This window comes from Stomoxys calcitrans, chromosome 5, assembly GCF_963082655.1.
Source record: "Stomoxys calcitrans chromosome 5, idStoCalc2.1, whole genome shotgun sequence".
Lineage (NCBI taxonomy): Eukaryota > Metazoa > Arthropoda > Insecta > Diptera > Muscidae > Stomoxys > Stomoxys calcitrans.
Window position 1 is genome coordinate 45,177,459 of NC_081556.1, and position 19,984 is coordinate 45,197,442.

The window sequence follows — 19,984 nt, forward strand, 5'->3', positions numbered from 1 at the left end:
GTTACGTTGACAAGTAATTTGTTTTTACTGTATCGGTTGGCTTGATTTCAATTTGTGGAAAATTACAAATTTAATTCAAATAATCAAAAATACCTAAAAAGGAGCATTATAGCATTATGAAAACTTCACCACAGAAACGAAAGCAACAAGAACAATCTAGTGAAGTTCAGTCGATGACAAGGAGAAGATTGAGGATGACCACTGAGCAATCCTCGCAGAACCAAGAAGTTGATGACATTGATGAAGATTACGAAGAAGAGGAGGACGAGGAAGAGGCTGCTCCAGCAGCGCTTCCATCAACACGTCCAACCAGGGGACGCCCAAGGAAACTACCCACTACCCAAGCAATGAAAAACTATTCAACACCTATAGCCCATACGACACCTAACAAAAAACGTAAAAAGGAACGCGAATTGACAACTGGTCATAACAAAATACAGGCAGAAAGCTTTGTAATGAAACTATTCGATCGTACCCTAGATCTTTCGAAATACACCGAGCAGACTCCTTTATATCCCATATGTAGAGCGTGGATGGCCAATCAACCGCGTAATCCCAGCATTCGTAGTTATCGTGAAACTCGTTCACCTTCGCCTGTCCACCGTGATAATAATGCTTTGGAATTGCTCTCACATTTGCGCAAGGGCCATATAAGAAGCGTTACAAGTTTGCCCAAACCAAAAACAACAGAATTGCCCAAGTTACCACCGCAGCGGGAGCCCAAAAAGTTCAGTAGTTCAGATGAACTATTGAAGGCGGATGCGGATAAAGATGCAAGCAAAGAGAAATTACTAACACAACACTTGGGTAAATGGAAGCACATAAAAAGTGATTGGCATAAACATTCGAAGCAATACCAACAAAGAAACAATGTCAATTTTCTAATTTTGCAAGAATTATTTCAACCATAAAATAAATCTCTGTTTTTCCATATATGTAGCATAGTATAAAAATATTGAATGGATGATAGAACTGTATAAGTAGGTAGCTTTTGACATGTTATTGGTACATTTCAAATTAGAATTTCGAACAATAAAACAGAAACCAATTGTAGTTTATGATACATTTGGCAGCAGCTCCAAGATCCAAGATTGTAAGCCATAACCAAAGGGAATTACAATGTATAGGCAATGAAGAGCAACAAAAGTGACAGACTAACACGGAGAAGGCCTGCAATAGATGCCACAAGAACTCACACATTCGTAAATCCTTCTATATTAGATATTTGCAGCAAGGATAGCACATAAAGACAAAACAAAGCACAAAAATCATACAGATCACCCGATTCCCACTATACGGTTTTCCGTACCGGTAGCGTTCCTGGTTGATTTCCGCCCAAGGATTGCTCATATCTGCAGCTACAACAACGAACAAACCTTAATTTTCTTTATTGAACGACCATCCTCATCTGAGAGTACACCGATTGCCGATTCTGTAACCTCTCGTCTCCCTCAAATATGCATATTGCTAAGAGGAAATTGAGAGACATCACAAGCGCAGCAGCAGCTTCCTTTATACCTACCCGACAAATTTGACGACGCAGGCAGAGGAACTCGCAGAAGATGAGAGTAAAATTCGTTGCTGCTCGCTCTGCTGTCGCCTTAATCAGGGAACTCAATCTGTAATCTATAGGATAGTGAAGGAACATAAGCGGAATTTATGTCTAAAGCAAATGCAAATTTTGCCCATTAACATTCCACTAAGGAACAGGGGCAAACTTCTCACATATCAATGAGTGCAGTTCGATTCAAATTAAATTCAATGATAAGGGGCCTCCTTTTTATAGTCGAGTCCGAACAGCGTGCCAGCATTAGGAGGGGAAAACCACCGCTGAAAAATTTTTCCGATGGTCAAGCCAGGATTCGAACCCATGTGTTTATCGTCATAGGCGGAATGCTAAACTCTGCGCTACGGTGGCCTAGAGCGCTAGAACCGTAGCTTAAGCGCCGTTATTGGCAAGCTAATGGGCTACTGTCAAATAACTCTCGAAACGAAACGAGAAAGAAAGAAAAATGACTGGAGTCCTATTTGATCACTTCGTAATAATTTGTCCGAAGAGTTGCGCCCGGTTGTTCAACGGTCATTTAATTGAGCATACCTTTCACGGCACGGGATGACTATGCGCACCACACGGTTTTAAACTCTGAGCTCCGATCTATGTGTTTCGTCGTCATCACGAAAAGCACAGCCCAAGAGCTACCGGGCGGATCCACAGGTTGTGGATAGTGGAATGCTTCGTATACGGAGAAACTTTAATTACATTCGCGGACAATCAGCAATATCGAGTGAAGACCCTCAGTGAGAGACAGGACGGCACCGGCTCTTGCATAAATACTGTTATTCTTGATATGACTGCGAGTTATTGGCGCCTTTAAATTACTAATGGTCATAACGTTTCCTCAGCGATTGTTCCTAAGGACAGGAATATGGCTACAACAACAACTAAAAGAACACACCGACGACGAAATGACCAATATCATCCGCAACTCAAAGGCGCTAAGCTTTTTTATAATCTTCACACTGAGGCTGAAGTACCTGGTTGCTCCAAGAGCCGAATACTTAATCGAGGTCTTCAACCTTGGCAGCCGTAGTAGCCAGTCGCTTCACTCTGAGACCCTTGGTCCCTTGTGTTCGTCCTAGAGATGAAATAGGAGAGTGAAAACGAAAGTAAAGATAGAGTACTTTGACATATGTGGTATGTGCGCATGGAGCAGAAAGTGGGAGAGAAGGAGAAACGAAATGCCGGCGCACACGGAACAGAAACTGGGCAGCTTCACCAGCCACTACAGGCTCTTACAGAAGTTAAAAATGACAAGAAGGTTGAATATCTATAGAGAGCTTAGATAAGAAGAGGTGTTCACCAATAATCTTACGTGGCACTGACACAGTCGAGCACCTGACTGTCTCCAACTCTTCCTCATTCCCACAGACCCTGCAGAAGTTTTTCTCGTCTCGAGTCCATCGCGATATCAGACACCTTAAATATTAGTAGTCTGTCAGGACTCCCACCCAAGGTAGCTCTTGGTCAGCCCTAGGACAATCGATTCCGTCTGCGATTCAAATCTAGCAACCTCATACCCCACCACCATTGGTGGCCCAAGACCCAGCACAATCTGACAGTATCTCTGAAACGACCTAGACGCTACTTACAGCGTCGACCTCACATGACCGCAGCCTTGGCTTTCATCGCCACCAGACTGTCCACATATATTATGACAGAAAGAGGGAACCGCGCACCGAAGAATGCTGGAAATCTTATGATCGCCATGTTCTTAACTCCCTTAGTCTGAGGGCGGTCCTCCTTTGTCTGGACGGCAACTCTACTCCACCAAGAACCGGTCCCCTAAACTGCCGCTACTGAAACTAGGAAAGGTTTCGAGCAAGGGAGCACCGTACAAACCGATTTATCTTCTCTCGGCTGTGACTAAGACGGTTGTGGCACTACTTGGAGCCTTGAGCCTAGTTGCAGAATTTTTATATGATGAGCATCAGATATGAATCAGGCACAGGAAAGCTGTGAGCACCACACAAGCTGGATCATTGAGGTCCGATGTGTGTGGTGTTAATTACGGTCACGAAAAGCTTAGCTGTGAGCTATCGGGCACGTCCACAGGTTGTGGATAGTGAAATGCTCCATAGGGTTTTGCTGTCGCGGACCATCAGCGGTATCGATCACATGAGTCTCAGTGAGAGGTAGGGTGGCACCGGATCTTGCACAAATTCTGAGTGCCTATTAGTTAGTTAGTTAGTTAGTGGCGTCTTTAAATAACCAATGACCACCCTGTTCCAGCGGCGATAGATCCTTTGGGCCGGAGCGAACTTGCGCCCCTATAGAAGCTTGAAGAGGATCGCCGCTACCACATGAAAATGTGGTTACAACAACAATAGCATCAAATATCAAATTTTGGGAGTCCGATTTCAAATTTTGGGAAAATTGCCGAAGATTTGAAAGTAGATGAGTCTGATGCTTCAATTGACAGTTCTACCTCGAGATCTACCTCACCACCAAACCCCTCCTTGCGGGCATGTGGTCCAATCAGTACAATCAAGGTTCAAATGTAAGATATTGGGGTATAAAGTCTGAGGTAACCACCTACCCCCAAATCACCTCGGCGGAAAGTACGATGTGGAACTATGGTTGAGAATATGAACTAACTTATGAACATAGACCATGTGGGAGTCCATTTAAAGGTATGTGGGAGCAGAGATAGTTTTGGATCAATTTTTATGAAATAAGAAGTTAAACGAAACTTATTTGTTTCTCAGGAACAAATTTGTTTCCCTGTAATAATAAATTTATAGAATATTTGGATCGATTTTTTTTTTTGAAAAATACTTTTCTAAATATCATCACCATCTCAAGAGAACAAACTTTTCCATACAATTTATAATAGCGCGTGCTACATGGCAGCTTCCTTTATTTCTAGTCATCATATAACATAGTAAGTTTAAGGTGAAAGCAGAAACATTTTGGATTTTCAAGATTCTAACAAATACTCGGTATTTTGTTATGGGAAATTCTTTTGTTGTTGTGGTTTGTTTGTTATAGAATACGATGTTGCCTTAGAAATTAATACAATGTAAAATATATGTATACATATATATATAATGTGTTAATATAATTATACAGCTTAATTTAGCAAAATTCAAGCATGTGTGTGTGTGTGTGCATTAATAACAAGCTTATTGCATTTGTAGACGGACGCATCAGAGTGGTAACATGAAAAATGTGTAATGTGCCACACCAACACCTATCCACTGCCACCTGCAGCTCCCAGGACAAAGAAATAATCAACGGAGATCAATTTTAGTAATACACAAAAAATGGTCATACACAAAGAACGGGGAAAGAAATCGATCCAAAGCAATTAGACTATATCCCTGGGAGCACTCAGAAAATGCACGGTATTTGAAACTTGGTGAGTGATCTCGCTCAGTGTTTCTTTGTGCACGCCGCCAAACAGTATTAGCTCCCCATGTCCAGGCACCATTGTGGACAATATAAGACGCTCGGGAGCACCGGGTATAACGCCATAATTCTTATATTCTAACCATTCTAAATATGGTTCTGTTTCTGATAAGGCATTCGATAGATCACATACAAACAGCGACAGAACATTTCGTTTGACCCGTTTGGGCGACGGCTCTTTAACAGATTTCTGTTCAATCATGGCGCTACGCCTTGAATTACGCAGGGCATTCATTTTCTCCTCCATGCGGCGAATGCGCTCATTGTGATCCTTGGAAAGGGATCGTGGACGGTTTTGTACATTAAAGGCAGCCATGCGGAATGGATCCTCGTAGAGTTCATCAAAACGTTTAGGCAGTAATGGCTCATTTTCTCGACACCTTAGAGCAAGATTTCGTTGCAAACGGCTGGCGGCTTCATTGTCATGGGGCGGTGCTGCTCCATTGAGGCGGGGCGATGAGCCCCCTGAAGTTGAGGGCCTATTCTGGTTTCTTTCCTCCTGGGGCGGCGGTGCATGCAAATCTCTCAAACTTCCGTATCGTGGTTGTTGGACATTATTAATGTGATTCTGATTGTTGACGAAGTTGTTATTATTTGCATTCTGTTGATGTTGGTTGAGAATGGCTCTTCTCTGGGCAAAATAGTGATCGTCTGGGCCATCTCGTGGCACATGGCCGCCATTAGCCACGTTTCCACGCCGCCTATGGTTATCCTCCGCACGATTATGGTTGAGAGCAGGTATTCTAATGGCGGCATTTGGCTGTCCAGCATTTCCCCCCGCCGCGCCGCCGACCATAGCCCTTGGTCTATGCCTTTCTAGAGGATTGTTGTGGTTATTTTGCCCCAATCCTGGCTGTCTTGGGGCTGCATGCCCTCCTCCCACTGGCACACGTGCTTGTTTCATTAATTGGAAATCTTGCGGCATATTTGGTGTGGGACCCAGCACCACCAATTTCGAGTCAACTTTGGAGTGTGGATTACACCACATGTGAGAAGCGGCATATTTCTTATTGCGCACCGGTATTAATTTCCATTGCCACAAATCTCTAGACATATCCAGCAGCCAGGCATCCGAATATACACTATTGGGTCCGCCACAACCACCCACAATCAACAGATGATGTTCATCCAAAACCAACTGAAATTGTCCATAACGTGCAGGAGGTCTAAGAGTGCCTAAAAATGAAGGCTGCCACCAACGATGCTCGTGCAAATCCAGGCACCAAGTCTCATTGGAATTTGAATTGACACCATCTATAATCTGATAGCCACCGAAAATAACCATTATATCGCCATGCACACTTGCTGAATGCCCCGCCAAAGGTGGGGGACTGGCCATTGTTAACGCTACCGACCATCGATTCGACACCAAATCGTAGTAGTGCAACTCATCAAACAGACACCATTGCTGGTACGGAGGATGCAGCGAGGGATACCTCCAGCCACCGAATAATATCAATTGTTCTCGCCAATACACCATAGAGGCACTGCCTTTGGGTGAGGGATACGACCCCATGGATAATGGTCGTTCCCAACGCATCTCCGACAAATCAAACCGCCATAAATCATTGAAGGTAGTATCAGACGAGCTGCCTCCCCCAAACACATACATGGAATTTCCATGACGTACAGCGGAATGCGAAAATCGGCCTGCTATAATTGGAGTAGTAGGGCTGGCACATGTAGTAATATTTTTTCCTTCACCAGCAGCGGCTGTTTGTTGTGAGTACACCTGCCAGCTTAGACGATAATCAACCAGACCCTTGTGTAGATTGATCTTGGAGCGCCTTATTAGATCTGCAATAAACGATTTACGAATGCTAATTGTCTGGTGCTTTTGCAATGAATAGAAAGAAATACATACTTTTAACAATGTCATTCCATCTTTTACAAACTAAACTGCAATTTTCCAAATCCTTATATGGCGGTAGGTAGCTCAAAATAAATTCCAACATTTCATCGGGCAGCATATTTACATGATATTCGGTCCGGCTACAATTGTGGTCTACTGCAGACTCTATACAAGTTTCTACACCATCACCATCACTACCACCACCATCATCCTCATTGATGTCATGATGTTGTTTGTGAATCGTCTCATTGACCTTGTCATTTTGGCAGGTTGCTGCTTGGCATTGATCCTTAACCTTCGTCTCATCCATTGTCTTAAAATAGCCTTGTTGTGAGTTTGAGGCTGGTTAACGTTTCTGTTGTCCTCTATGGTCTTGTGTTGGTCCCCCCTCCTTAGGGGTACTTCTTCAACGCTTGTTCTTTTTTCTTTGGGTTTTTTTGGTGTATAGGGTATAGTGGCCGCCTCGCTGTGGTCTTTGTTTTAACTCAGCCAATTGCCAGAGAATACCACCGGTTATTTACAAAAGCACAATATTTCCTTGCAAAGAGATTCCTCTCTCGACATTTATTTACTAATACTATTCATCGATGTATACAATTATATTAAATTTCACTAAATTTTTACGAAATTGTAATTTTACATAGCAAGTTGTAGTAGTATTCTTATTGAACAGCAGCATTTGACATTCTCCGACAGCGACATCTAATGCAGATTTACACGATACATCAACGGTTTAGTCATCGAGCGTAAAGCCTGGTACTGACTTTGACTTTTTGCCCGAACAACTGTCAAAACACAATTTAAAATTAAGAGGACGAAATATAATGCGAACGCATTTTGTAGAACGTGTACTGAGTTCTATAAGTAAAATAGTAGTGATATTTCACTTCAATTAAGCCTAGTATAGAGTTCGACTTTTCGCCCGGACAACTGTCAAAACGCACTATTGACATGTATGGCGAAAACAAACGCATTTCTTAAAAATGTAACTGAGTTCTATGAGGAAAATAGCAGCGAAATCGCGCTGCATCTCACTAGACAACGCAAATAACTCTGCTTCTATGTAGTTGCTTTGGTTGAGTATCATTTCGCAATATATTAAACCCCGTTTACACCGCTCATTAAATCCGGACTTAAGACTTTCCTCAGCTGATTTTTAAAGGGAAAACTGATGATCGGGCCATTAAATCCGGATTTAAAGAGCAGTGTAAACAGGGTTTTAAATCCGGGTTTAAGGCTCTCGTCAGCTGATTTTATAAAGGGAAAACAGATGATCGAGCCATTAAATCTGGATTTAAAGAGTTTTAATAGACAATTCTGCGAATGAACTTAGGTACTTAGCATTCATTTGTAAATAAGGAGTTTTAGCATGGCGAAAATATTAAAGGGGGTCTCATTTGTACAACAACCACAAATCATATGGAGGAATCCGCCATCTTGTCATCAAGCTGATCGACTTTTTGCCAACACACGCGAAGAAATTTGTGTGCGTTTGTGCGTAAATAAGCAAAGAATATGCCAGAAAGAAGATAACAACAAAAAAGAGAATGCAAACAAAAATCTGAAATCTTAATACCTTCAAACCTGGCCGGCTGTTAACAGTTGTTCGTGTGAGACCACCTTATTAAATCCGCCTTGGAGTTTTAGGTAATTTTTAGTGCTACGTACGTTTATCATGATATATATGTTTATCTTTCGACTGAAGATAAGTCAGTCGGTCATTTATATGACTGAATTTAGCAACATACCACAGAAAACTAAAGGCTCTATTACACGGTATGTAGTTGTCTTATGAAGTATGTCGATTTTACGATGTTTTTTTTTTTTAATTTACGATTTTCGCGATTTTTCGTCAGATTTGACGATTTTTCACGAAAAAGACCTAACAGCACTAATATAAACTTTCCTAAAAGTATTCATAGTCATTTTCAAAAACAACAGGGTTTTTGCTTCAGCCTATGCAACTGTCAGTTGCAACCAAGTGTCATTCAGGCCCTCACCTCATATATTGTGAGGCATTATTTTCGAAAGTTTGTGGTTGGTGTACAACTGGAACTGTCTGTTTTCTAAGTTTCTACTCCCGCTAAGCTTTCCAAAAAGTACTCATAGTTATTTTCTAGGTTAGGTTAGGTTTTAGTGGCAGTCTACCATCAGACTCACTTAGACGTTTTCATCCATTTTGATACCGCAGGAACAGAAGAAGGAAGATGCCTTCTAGTTCCTACCGTTGAACCATCCAGATCGGTTTAAAAACCCAATAACTTGCGAATGTTCACATCCGCTAAATCAGACAGATTCTCAAAGAAATGAGAACCTAAAGTGGAACTCCTTCTGACTGCTAGTGCGGGATACACACACAGAAGGTGTTCTTTAGTCTCTTCTTCTTCGAAAGTCATTCAGTCTGTCAGCTTCTGCAAAAGTCATTCAGTCTGTCAGCATGTTTTCCGATTAGACAGTCACTTGTTATGACAGACACAATGACTGAGACGTCTGTTGTAGCCAATGACAGCAGTAGACCTCTTCAAGTCTAGATTAGTTTTAGAATGCTCACAGCCCCTCTTTGTGACCATCTATCGTTCGTTGTCCTTCGAGCCTGGTCCTGTAAACTTAGCTAACATGTCGCTAGAAGCATTCCCACAGATTCCAATATCCCTGGGATGTGTAGGGTAGTTCCTGGTCTCGCAAGCTCATCCGATTTCGGGGAATTCTAATGTCCTTATTATGGTTTCATACTTTAATCTACGAAACCACCTAAAAGTATGCTACGAAAAAACAATATTTAAATACTACACCTCATATTTGCCGTTTAAGGTAGCCATAAGTATAATGACCCCAAGTTACAACGAATTTGACTTAACATTCAAACTTTTCTTTACAGCATTTAAGAATCACAAGTTTTATATGCTGTGAAATTGAACTGCTCACATTAATAAAGTTTAAAAATTTCCCAAAATTTCATCATGAGATTTCTTAGATAAAACCAAAAAAGGATCTTGCAACAAACAATTAAGTTGAACTTTTTGTTTGCGTGATTACAAATTGATTTGAGGGGAATGTGAATCACAGAAGTCAAAAGGATATGTTATTCTGCTTCTCGCCTTCCGTTTTAAATGAAACAATCCATTTTTTTATTTATACCTTTTGACGATTCTCTAAGATGTTATATTGATTTTTTTGTTTTAACCTACGATCCTCCTAAAAGTATGCTACGAAAAACAATATTGAAATACTACAACTCATATTTGCCGTTTAAGGTAGCCATAAGTATAATGACCCAAGTTACAACGTATTCGACTTAACATTCAAGCTTTTCATAACAAAATTTAACAATCACCGGTTTTATATACTGTGAAATTTAACTGCACACTATAATAAAGTTTAAAAATTTGCCAAATTTTCATCATGAGATTTCTTAGATAAACCCAAAAAAGGATCTTACAACAAACAATTTATTTCAACTTGTTTTATTCGTGGTAGATTAGGTTAGGTAAGAGTGGCAGGCCTTTACAGACTCACTTAGACAATTTTAAGTCCATTGTGATACCACAGTAGCGACAGACCAAGGCTTTTGGCGGGAATCGAACCCACGACCGCTGCACTGGTAATCCAGGCACGCTACCAACTCCGCTACCGGTGCGCCTTATGCGTGGTAATAACGAATTGATTTGAGGGGAAAAGTGAAAGTGAATCATAGAACACACTAGAATATGTTATTCTGCCTTCTCGCCTTCCGTTTTAAATGAAACAATCCTTTTTTTATTTATAACTTCTGACGATTCTCTAAGATGTTATATTGATATTTAATTCATAATTAATTTTCTTTTTGGAATTCTCTTCTTGATTGCCACAAGAGTTTCAAGAAAGTGAAACATGTCTTTTGCTTCATTCTTTAAATTAGAATAGCTTACGATTATTAGATAAAGTATGTGTTTTTTAAGTTTTAGGCTAAATACAATTAAGAATAGCGCTTACTTTTCTTCTTAAAAGCCAATATATATATATATGTTTGTATTTTTGTTTTTCTTTTCTTGCGAATTGTTCACCGTAACAAATGGGTGTCCCACACTAAGATCTTGACTGAGTGACTCCCCAAAATGTTCTTCATCATCACTATTTAGAAAAAAAAAAGTATAATAAAAAAAAGTACACCAAACTGAGGCCGGACAAACCTCAGTTTAGTGCTGTATACATTAATTGTAGTATAAGATTGTATAAAAGTTGGTACATTTAATAATTATATATGAGTAGTTTTTCCTTTGTTGTAAAGTTTATGATAAAGTATTTTTATGGATTATTAAGTTTTATTTAATGCATGCATCATCAATTGGTTTTTTTGTTTTTTCGTTTTTCATATATATGAAGAGAGTAATATTGGTAAGAGTATAAGAAAAATTGTTAGATGTTTTTTTGTATAAATTACTACATTATCTTGTATAATAATCTTGTGGGTTATTTTACTTGGGGTAGAGCAAAGATTTTTATGTTAAATGCAATCATTGATTTCCAGTTTTGGGGTTTTTAGGTTTTTTTTCTGCTTGCTACCACCTTCTGTTGGTTTGTTGTTGTTGTTTTTGTTGCGTATAATAGCAGAATTTACTCGATCTTGAGCAATTCCACATCAAAGGTGAGGGTTGCATTGGGTGGAATGACACCAGGGTGGCCACGAGAGCCGTATGCGTAGTCCGGTGAGCAAATCAATTTGGCACGTTGGCCCAGGGATAGCTGAGCCACGCCCTCATCCCATCCGCGAATTACCTCGCCCTTGCCTATGGTGAACTTGAAGGGCTTGTTGCGGTCCCGGGAAGAATCGAATTTGGTGCCATTATCCAAGGTACCGGTATAATGGACCGATACCATATGGCCACTCTTGGGGAAGGTGCTACCTGTGGTTTGTAAAGGCACCCAACACACAATCGCGCGCACACACATTATTCACATAGGTACACATACACACAAAGCAAAAAGAGAAAAAATATAGGTTAGTTTGTCTGACAAATGAAATTGATCAATTTTTTTCTTGCAAGTACCCATGGGGCATATCGGAATTTATAACCTACCGTCACCAGGAGAAATTGGCACAATTTGTACACCCATTTTGAGCTTAAATCTTGGCAAAAAACGAAAAAACGAAACAAAAACTTCCGATCGGCTTTTCGCGTGCAGCAAAATTAAATCGGTATAGCAAGAATTTCACTCACATGCAGGGCTGCATTTTTCATTGCGTCGCCGTACTAAATTCAGGGGTTTCGTACACAATAGACACACACTTGAAATTCGAAACGATATGGTAAAATTACCCATTAATCAATCACAATGATAATCATTCACAGCAGGCAAGTAAAAAGACGTTGGTATGCAAGTATCCAGGGACTTTTTTTGTATTCCCAACTTAAAGACATATTTATTTAAAGCTTTAGCTCAAAAAAAATCCGTTTACCGCATGTAGCAAATCTGATCTGGGTAAGTTATATTAGGCATACGGATTTATCTGACAACTAAACGTAAAATAGAAACCAATAAGCTGAGTTCGCATTGTAAGATACTTGTGCTGTGTTTTATTGTAGTACTGGATGACAAGCCGTGAAGGTCACACAAAGTTGTCAGTGAATGTCTGTTTTTTTGCCATAAGGCGCTTAAGGCATTTTCGAACCTGTCAAAACAATGCGAGGACAAAAGTGAAAGTATTTGTAAAACTTATTGACAAAATTAGCAAGACACGTGCGGGCAAGAAGTGCAATAAAATGTATATTAAGAATTGTGCACGCAATTGCAAATATAAGGCCTGTTCGGGTAATTTTCCAGTAAAAATTTGCAGGAGAGTAGGGGCCATATCATTTCTTAAAAAAAAATTGCAAGCAAAAGTACGCAAACTATTTCCAGTTAAAATTTGTAGAAAAACAGGTTATTTTTGTTTTTTTTTTGTTTTTTATTTGCTTGCTTGGATAACATTTTTTTTTAAATAAAAAATGCTGGCGATACTTGTGAGGTGTTTTCCTTAGATAAACCTCAATTTATTGACCCGAGAGTGAAAAGGCTAGAAGGGGAACCATTTTTATATCCGTGATTTCCGTGCCTCAGGGCAGCCGTCACAAATTACCGTGCAATCCAATGGCTGCCGGTTGTACGTACCACATTGGCCCGATGGAGTCTTTCAGTGCACAACAACCGTGCACGAAGCTACGAATGTCATCTGTGGCGCCAAGTCGTGCAAAGCCCTGGTTCCGGACAGAATCTCTACACTGATGCTGAAGAATCTGGATCTGCATGGGGTCGATTACCTTACAACTGTCCTCAGCCTATCTGGAAACTATTATAATACCCGATGTTTGGAAGATGGGCAGTCTGATTCCGCCACTGAAACCTGAAAAGGACACGAGCAAGGGGGAGTCGTACAGACCGATCTCCCATGAGGGACTACTCCTCCCGTTCCGCTCGTTGGATGATTTCCATTCGCCGAGCATCAGCATGCATTTCGAAGGCTGCATAGGGCTACAACGACTTTACAAGCCATCACCGAATACAAAAGTACACTTGTGCCGTCAAAGATATTGTACCTCGGACTTACCATATAATGCCTTTGGATATTGTGGCTAGATAAATTGCTACGACCACTGATGTGAGGAAGATTTTCCAAATAATTCCGCAAATTATCTACTAATGGAGGACTTAAGGTAAAATTACAACTTAATTTATCGAGTTTTCTGTACATGAACACTAGCTGCTGCGGCTCAAAGTTGCAAATTTCTGCTGGCAAAAAAGTCCTAGTAGAAATTTGCAGGTTCTCTATTATCTAACTGTCACAATTTGCGCTCTCTCTCGCGCTTTCTACTGCTGGCAAATAAAGTACAAGTAAAAAATTGTGCAAATTGGCACAAATTTTCGAGTTCCCGAACACAGCTATAATTAGTTTTAATTTTATTTTGCCATTCACAATAGAGGAATTATTGCAGTGGCCACACTAATTTGTGAAAAACATATTATGGCAGTCCGCGCCGAACTTTGGATACCCACCACCACGGATATATTAATCATTCTATTTTATTATAACTCGAATATCATGGATTAGTTATATCTAAATAGGGGCTAATTGGTATCATATTTTATTCAGGTCCCTAGAACTCTTATATAAGTAAAGTTTCAACGAAATCAGGCAATAAATTCTCTTTTCATGGGATTAAGATTCGTAACATCGGTCAATATGGCAGCTATATCTATATAGTCTGATCTGGATCACATTTGGATCGGCTGCCAGGAGGCTTACAACAACTTTCTATTTAAAATTTCAACGAAATCGGCTTCGGTCTATATGACAGCTTTATGTAAATATAGTCCGATCTGAAATATATTCGGGTTGGATGTCGGGAGGCTTAAAACAAATCACTGTTTCTAATATCAGCGAAATCGGGTGATAAATAGAGCTTTTATGGGCTTAAGACCCTAAATCGGCAGAGGTCTGTATTGCAGCAGGATTCACTAATAGAAGGTTAGGTCACATGCAAAAACACAAAGTGGATAGGCCCCATAAACATCATTAAGGATGTCAAATCTGACGATTGAAAATGTCATCATATAGGAGAAAACGTAAACAAAGAATGAATGTAAAAAGAGAACAAGTTGACATCCTCAATGCCAAGTACTGCCAAATATTAAAAAAAAACTATATCGGCTGATCGCTTGGCTTAACCTTATTCAGTGAATCCTGGTATTGCAGCTATATTTAAATAAAGTCCGATCTAACCCATATTTGGATGTGTTGTCGAAAGGTTTAACATAACTTACTCCTTTTAATTTTAGCGCAATCGGATAATAAATAACGCTTTTGAGTGATTCAGACCCTTAGCCAGCAGATCGGTCTATATGATTGGTTTATCTAAATATAGTCCGATCTGAACCATATTTAGATCGGATTTCGGAAGGTTTCAAATAACTCACTGTTTCAAATTTCAGTGAGATCGGGTAATAAATAATGTTTTTATGGGCTTTCGATCCTTTATCGGCATATCCGTCTATATGACAGCTTTATCCAAATATAGTCCGATCTGAACCATCTTTGGATCGGATGCGGGAGGCTTACTGTTTCTAATTTCAGCGAAATCGGATAATAAATGCAGCTTTTATGGGCTTCAGACCGTAAATCGCCAGATCGGTATATCCAAATATGGTTCGATTTGGCCCATTCAAGAACCTGCGAGCAGCAAAAAGGCGTATATGTGGGTCTTTACTTCTTGAGCCTTAGAGGGCGCAATTCTCGTCCGATTTGACTGACATTTTGCACGCGGTGTTTTGGTGTCACTTCCAACAACTGTGCTAAGTATGATTCGGTTCATAATCTGGTATAGCTGTCATATAAACCGATTTTGGATCTTGATTTCTTTAGCCAATAGAGCGCACAATTGTCATCCAATTTGGCTGAAATTTTGCATGAGGTGTTTTGTTATGACTTCCAATGACTGTGCTAAGTATGGTGCAAATCGGTACATAACCTTATATATCTGCCATGTAAACCGATCTGGGATCTTGATTTCTTTAGCCAATAGAGGGCGCAATTCTCATCCGATTTGGCAGACATTTTGTACAACGGCTTCACCCATGACCTTCAACATACATGTTCAATATAGTTTGAATCGATCAATACCTTGATAAAGCTCCCATATAAATCGATCTCCCGAGTTTGTTTCTTGAGCCCCTACAAGGCGCAATTCTTATCCGAATGAACTGAAATATTACACAATGACTTCTGCAATGTTCAGCATTCATTTATGCTCCGAATTGGACTATAACTTGATATAGCTTCTATAGCATAACAGTTCTTATTCAATATACTTAGTTTGCCTAAAAAGAGATACCGCGCATAGAACTCGACAAATGCGATCCATGGTGGAGGGTATATTAGATTCGGCCCGGCCGAACTTAGCACGCTCTTACTTGTTCTTAATGTGATGATTGTGGTAAAACTTCTATTTGATACCATAGTTCCTCAGTGGCAGGTTTTCATCTTCCATTGCTTTTTAAAGCTTAACAAAGCTGATATTGTGAAGACCGTCAGATATTAATTCACAATAGCACTGTTGACTTGACACCCTAATGTTAATGGGGGCTTTCCACTTGTTGTCATCGCCATCTGCCGCAACCTTCTGTTGGTGTTACCTATCTATGACCAAACAAAATCATGATTTTGTTTTTCTTTTAATAAAAAAATAATACCCATAGAATTTTATTTTCAAATATGATTTTGTGAATGTTTTTATTGTTTGTTTGTTTTTTTATAACTTTTAATTTTTTTGTTTTTCTTTTCTTTCTGCAAAACAAAATTATTTTACGTTTTTTACAAGTTTACTGTTGTTTCAGTCAAAATTGAGCTAAAAACTAATAATTCGATTTAGTTTTAAAACTTAACTAACAATTAGAGGGAAAATTTTGATTCTTTTTTACGTTTTTTTTTAATTTTTCAAAAAAATACAAAATAAAAATTAACAAATATTTATTTTAAACACAACTAAATTTCTATATATACAAAAGGAAAAATTAAGAAAATTACAAGCCAAAAAGAAATTATATGCACAAAAAAAACTAGGCAGACTACATAAATAAAATAATCAAATATTAAAAAATTAAAGATAAACTAATTTGAAAATGTTTAAAAAAAAAATTAAAATAAAAACTAAAAACGAAAGCCTATTGCATTGCCCCCAGCTCATAAATAAATTCCCTGTTAGGAGAACAAAATCTTTTGTTTTTGACAAGAATTTTGTTTCGAAACGAATTTTTGTAAAATTTGTTTTTCTTTATGATTAACTTAAATTATTGAAATTATTGTGATATATGCAGTTTCTTTGTTTTTTTTTTTAATTTAATTTCCGGAAAAGTTTGTACATTTATAGGTGCATTGATAAGTGCATTGTTGCATTTTTTTGTTTTTTTTTTATTTCTATATTTTGTGTCAGTCTTATGAATAATTAAAGAAAATTAAATTATTGAACACAGATAATGATGAAATGAACTAAAGTGGAAAATAATTAAGACGAAACCTAAAAACTAATTTGTACATTCTTATATTCGTTTGTTTTGTAGTTGTTGTTGTTGTTTTTTTTTCTTCATTTAGTAAGTCTGAGGTAGTTGGATTTCATTTGTTCTTTCCTTTTTGTTTTGCAAAACCATTTGGAAAAGAGTTTTCTAAAACAAAAACCTAGTTTAAAAATTGAACTACTAAAACCTGATGGTGGTGTAAAAAACGTAAAAGTAAAAAAAATAAACTAAGATTTTTAAAACAAATCACTGGCTTTTTCTGTTCAATAACAAAAAGAAATCGTAAAGTAATTCTTAAAAATAGAAAAAATTGCTTATAAGTATTAATATATATAGTGAACTTCTTATGTCTTCCTTGATTATAGACTAATAAGTAATTTCTTGTTAATTTATAATGAATATATTGAGCCTCTGTCGTTTATACTTAAGCATCTGTTCGCAACTTGAGCCCTGGTTTTCCATATGTAGGTCAGTCTTGTTTTTTTTGTTTGTTTTGTTTTCTTGAAAATGTCTATTTTTAAGGGCTTTTTGAGGTTATGGCATGGATTTCCGTTTCCTTTTTTTCTCTCCCCCAAACTAGTTTGTCTCGAATTAAAACTAAACTTAAGCTATCAGAACCTTTGCAGGATTTCTATGTTTTTAAATGAATTGTTTTTCTTGTTTTTAGGCACACGGTGATTTCTATTAATAATAACAACACATTTATATATAATTTGAACGGCTTCTGTAATCCTTTCTGGCTTCTCCAGCTAGCTCACAAATTAAGTGCGTATCCCTTATTTTTTTGCGAATCTGGAGTTTTAGTTTTGTTTTGTGCAGTATTTTCAGTGTGATTTTTTTTTTCTTAGAAAAGATAAACAAAGTATTATTTCCCCTATCCCCTATACACAAGCCCAGGGTTGTTAGGCTTCTAGGAATATACATTTTGTTATGTTGAAGTAAAGCTAATATACCGCCTTATATAATGCCGTTGTTAACCAGCCACTGCTGTGAAGGAAAACAAAGCTTATACATCAATTTTTTAAAAATTAAAAAAAAAAAATCAACAAAACTACGTTTAACGTCCCTGAAATATATTCAACTAAGAAAAAAAAAACTTCATCCTTTTTCCCTTTTGTTTCCCCTGCAAAAAACGAACAATCCTATTGCACTGAAATAAAAACCACAAAAAGTGTAAAGGCTCCCTAAATAAACTTTCCATGATTTTGCTTACGTTTCATGTATCACGGCAACCCTCTAAGGCTATTAGTGTTAAAACCGTTAGCCACTTAGCATTGAGTAGTCAATCACTTAATTTATACTCATGCCAGCGTTGCCACCTGGCCACTAGCGCGAAGAGAATAAAGCATCATAACACGTATCGGCCGCATATTGCCAAGCCATGGTCAGCATCAATCAGTCGGCTCTTACATCGTCCGTTATAATTTCACGTTTCATTTTCATGTCATGCATGAAATCATCGCTGCTGCTGTTGGCGGGCAATTTGGTGGTCATAATAACCGATTTTTCCGCCTGCTCTGCATTCGACACCACAGCTGGGGAAAAGGGGGATTCTGGCCGTGGACGTGATGCCTCGACCGGTGAGTGATTATCTTTGCGGGCTACCGATAAATCTTCAACTTGATCATCTTCTTCCATGTCACGATCTTCAATAATGTTACCATGATCACGTTCCCTTTCGTCGCTCTCCAAATCATGCTCTTCGTGTTCGCGTTCCAATTCACGTTCGTGCTCTCTTTCTCTTTCGCGTTCCACAAATTCACGTTCCCTTTCGCGTTCCATTTCCTGGCGTTCCATAAATTCTTGTTCCGCTGCACTTCCACGCATATTGCCATATTTCATAGAGAAATGATTGGGACTGGGCGAACGCACAGCATTGCCGTTGGGTCCTGGACTGGCAGACATGCTATTGGCCGCTGCATGAGCAGCAGCAGCCAAAGCCATGGCATGTAAGGCCTCACGTCCAGCTATATCACCGCCCCGGTTCTCCAAAGCCTGTTGCAGAAAGGCAGGATCCAATAGAGCAGCTGCCGGATGAGGAATGGTCGCAGCCATATGATGATGTTCCGAGCTGCGGTGATGTTCTTTCATTTCACGCTCTTCACGGGCCACAGCCTCATGCATAGCAGCTGCTGCCGAAGCTGCCTGACCATAGCCATGGGCAAAGGGGAATGCGGCCGAAGATTCAACAGTGCTGGGACTACGTTTTATGCTGCGATTCATGGGACGTCCAGTGGTTATGCCTAATTTTTTCACCTTATCATACAGAGTGCGGGAGGGTACACCAAATTTGCGGGAAGCTTGCAAAGCACTCATGCCGTCGCGCACACATTGGATGGCAGACAAAATGTCATTGCGGGTATACTGTTTGTAGCGCTTCCATTCGGGCTTTTGATTGGGATTGGAATTATTGGCAAAGCTGACATTGAAATTACCCTTGCTGTCAAAACTGTCATCATCAAACGAACGATCAGTGAATGGAGAGTGGGGATCTTCTTGATATTTTTGCTACAAAAAGAAAAAAAAAAAAGAAAATAAATTTATGAATAGGGTTTTTATTAAAAAATTGATGAAAAAAAAAATTGAAGCAAAATAAAACAGAAAATATTTTTTATTTCATTTAAACAATTTGCTAAGTAGAAAGATTAAGTTATATAAATTTTCTACTTTTCTATCATGAACGAACACTTTTGATTTTTTCATCAATTCAAATCAGCTGATTTTAACATACCAAGCAAGCGAAGGCTTGCATAAGTCGAAATCAGCTGATTTTGACACACAAGACAAACGACAGCTTTTATTCCAGATATAGATCCTGGCTTTTGACAGTCAGCCCTGACGTAGGGCAACGTCAGGGGAGCACAAAACTAAAATTTTCTTTACGTTAGTGTTTATGCTTAGGATCCAATAAATAAGGTTAAGCCAAGCCGATATACAATTTTTATACCCTCCACCTTAGGATGGAGGTATACTAATTTCGTCATTCTGTTTGTAACTCCTCGAAATATTCGACTAAGATCCCATAAAGTATATATATTCTTGATTGTCATGACATTTTAAGTCGATCTAGCCATGTCCGTCCGTTCGTCTGTCTGTCAAAAGCACATTAAAGGAAGGAGTAAAGCTGGCCGGTTGAA

General features: G+C 38.9%; 4 protein-coding genes across 8 annotated transcripts in view; 1 reads left to right on the forward strand and 3 right to left on the reverse strand.

The window, feature by feature from the left end:
* On the forward strand, positions 1 to 1,084 carry LOC106084069 (protein lin-37 homolog). The gene has a single exon (XM_013247517.2). The coding sequence runs from the start codon at positions 117 to 119 to the stop codon at positions 909 to 911; it is 795 nt and encodes a 264-aa protein (XP_013102971.2). The 5' UTR covers positions 1 to 116; the 3' UTR covers positions 912 to 1,084.
* A 3,295-nt stretch (positions 1,085 to 4,379) lies between these two features.
* LOC106084079 (uncharacterized) lies at positions 4,380 to 7,520 on the reverse strand. Its single transcript, XM_013247540.2, has 2 exons — positions 6,834 to 7,520; positions 4,380 to 6,766 (listed from the first exon to the last, which is right to left on the reverse strand). The coding sequence occupies exons 1-2, from the start codon at positions 7,129 to 7,131 to the stop codon at positions 4,869 to 4,871; spliced, it is 2,196 nt and encodes a 731-aa protein (XP_013102994.2). The 5' UTR covers positions 7,132 to 7,520; the 3' UTR covers positions 4,380 to 4,868.
* A 3,438-nt stretch (positions 7,521 to 10,958) lies between these two features.
* On the reverse strand, positions 10,959 to 12,017 carry LOC106084065 (peptidyl-prolyl cis-trans isomerase Fkbp12). Its single transcript, XM_059370285.1, has 2 exons — positions 11,875 to 12,017; positions 10,959 to 11,700 (listed from the first exon to the last, which is right to left on the reverse strand). The coding sequence occupies exons 1-2, from the start codon at positions 11,913 to 11,915 to the stop codon at positions 11,415 to 11,417; spliced, it is 327 nt and encodes a 108-aa protein (XP_059226268.1). The 5' UTR covers positions 11,916 to 12,017; the 3' UTR covers positions 10,959 to 11,414.
* Positions 12,018 to 16,717: 4,700 nt separating this feature from the next.
* The window catches only part of LOC106084068 (uncharacterized), a 77,299-nt gene continuing 74,032 nt past the window's right edge, over positions 16,718 to 19,984 (reverse strand). For 3 of the 5 annotated variants that reach the window (XM_013247516.2, XM_013247513.2, XM_013247515.2), the window contains exon 3: positions 16,719 to 19,355. In XM_013247516.2, the coding sequence (XP_013102970.2) occupies positions 18,243 to 19,355 (1,113 nt within the window). In that variant the 3' untranslated portion in view covers positions 16,719 to 18,242. Of the gene's footprint in view, positions 19,356 to 19,984 lie in introns of all 5 variants that reach the window. The other 2 variants (XR_009398561.1, XM_059370283.1) reach the window with 2 other exon arrangements.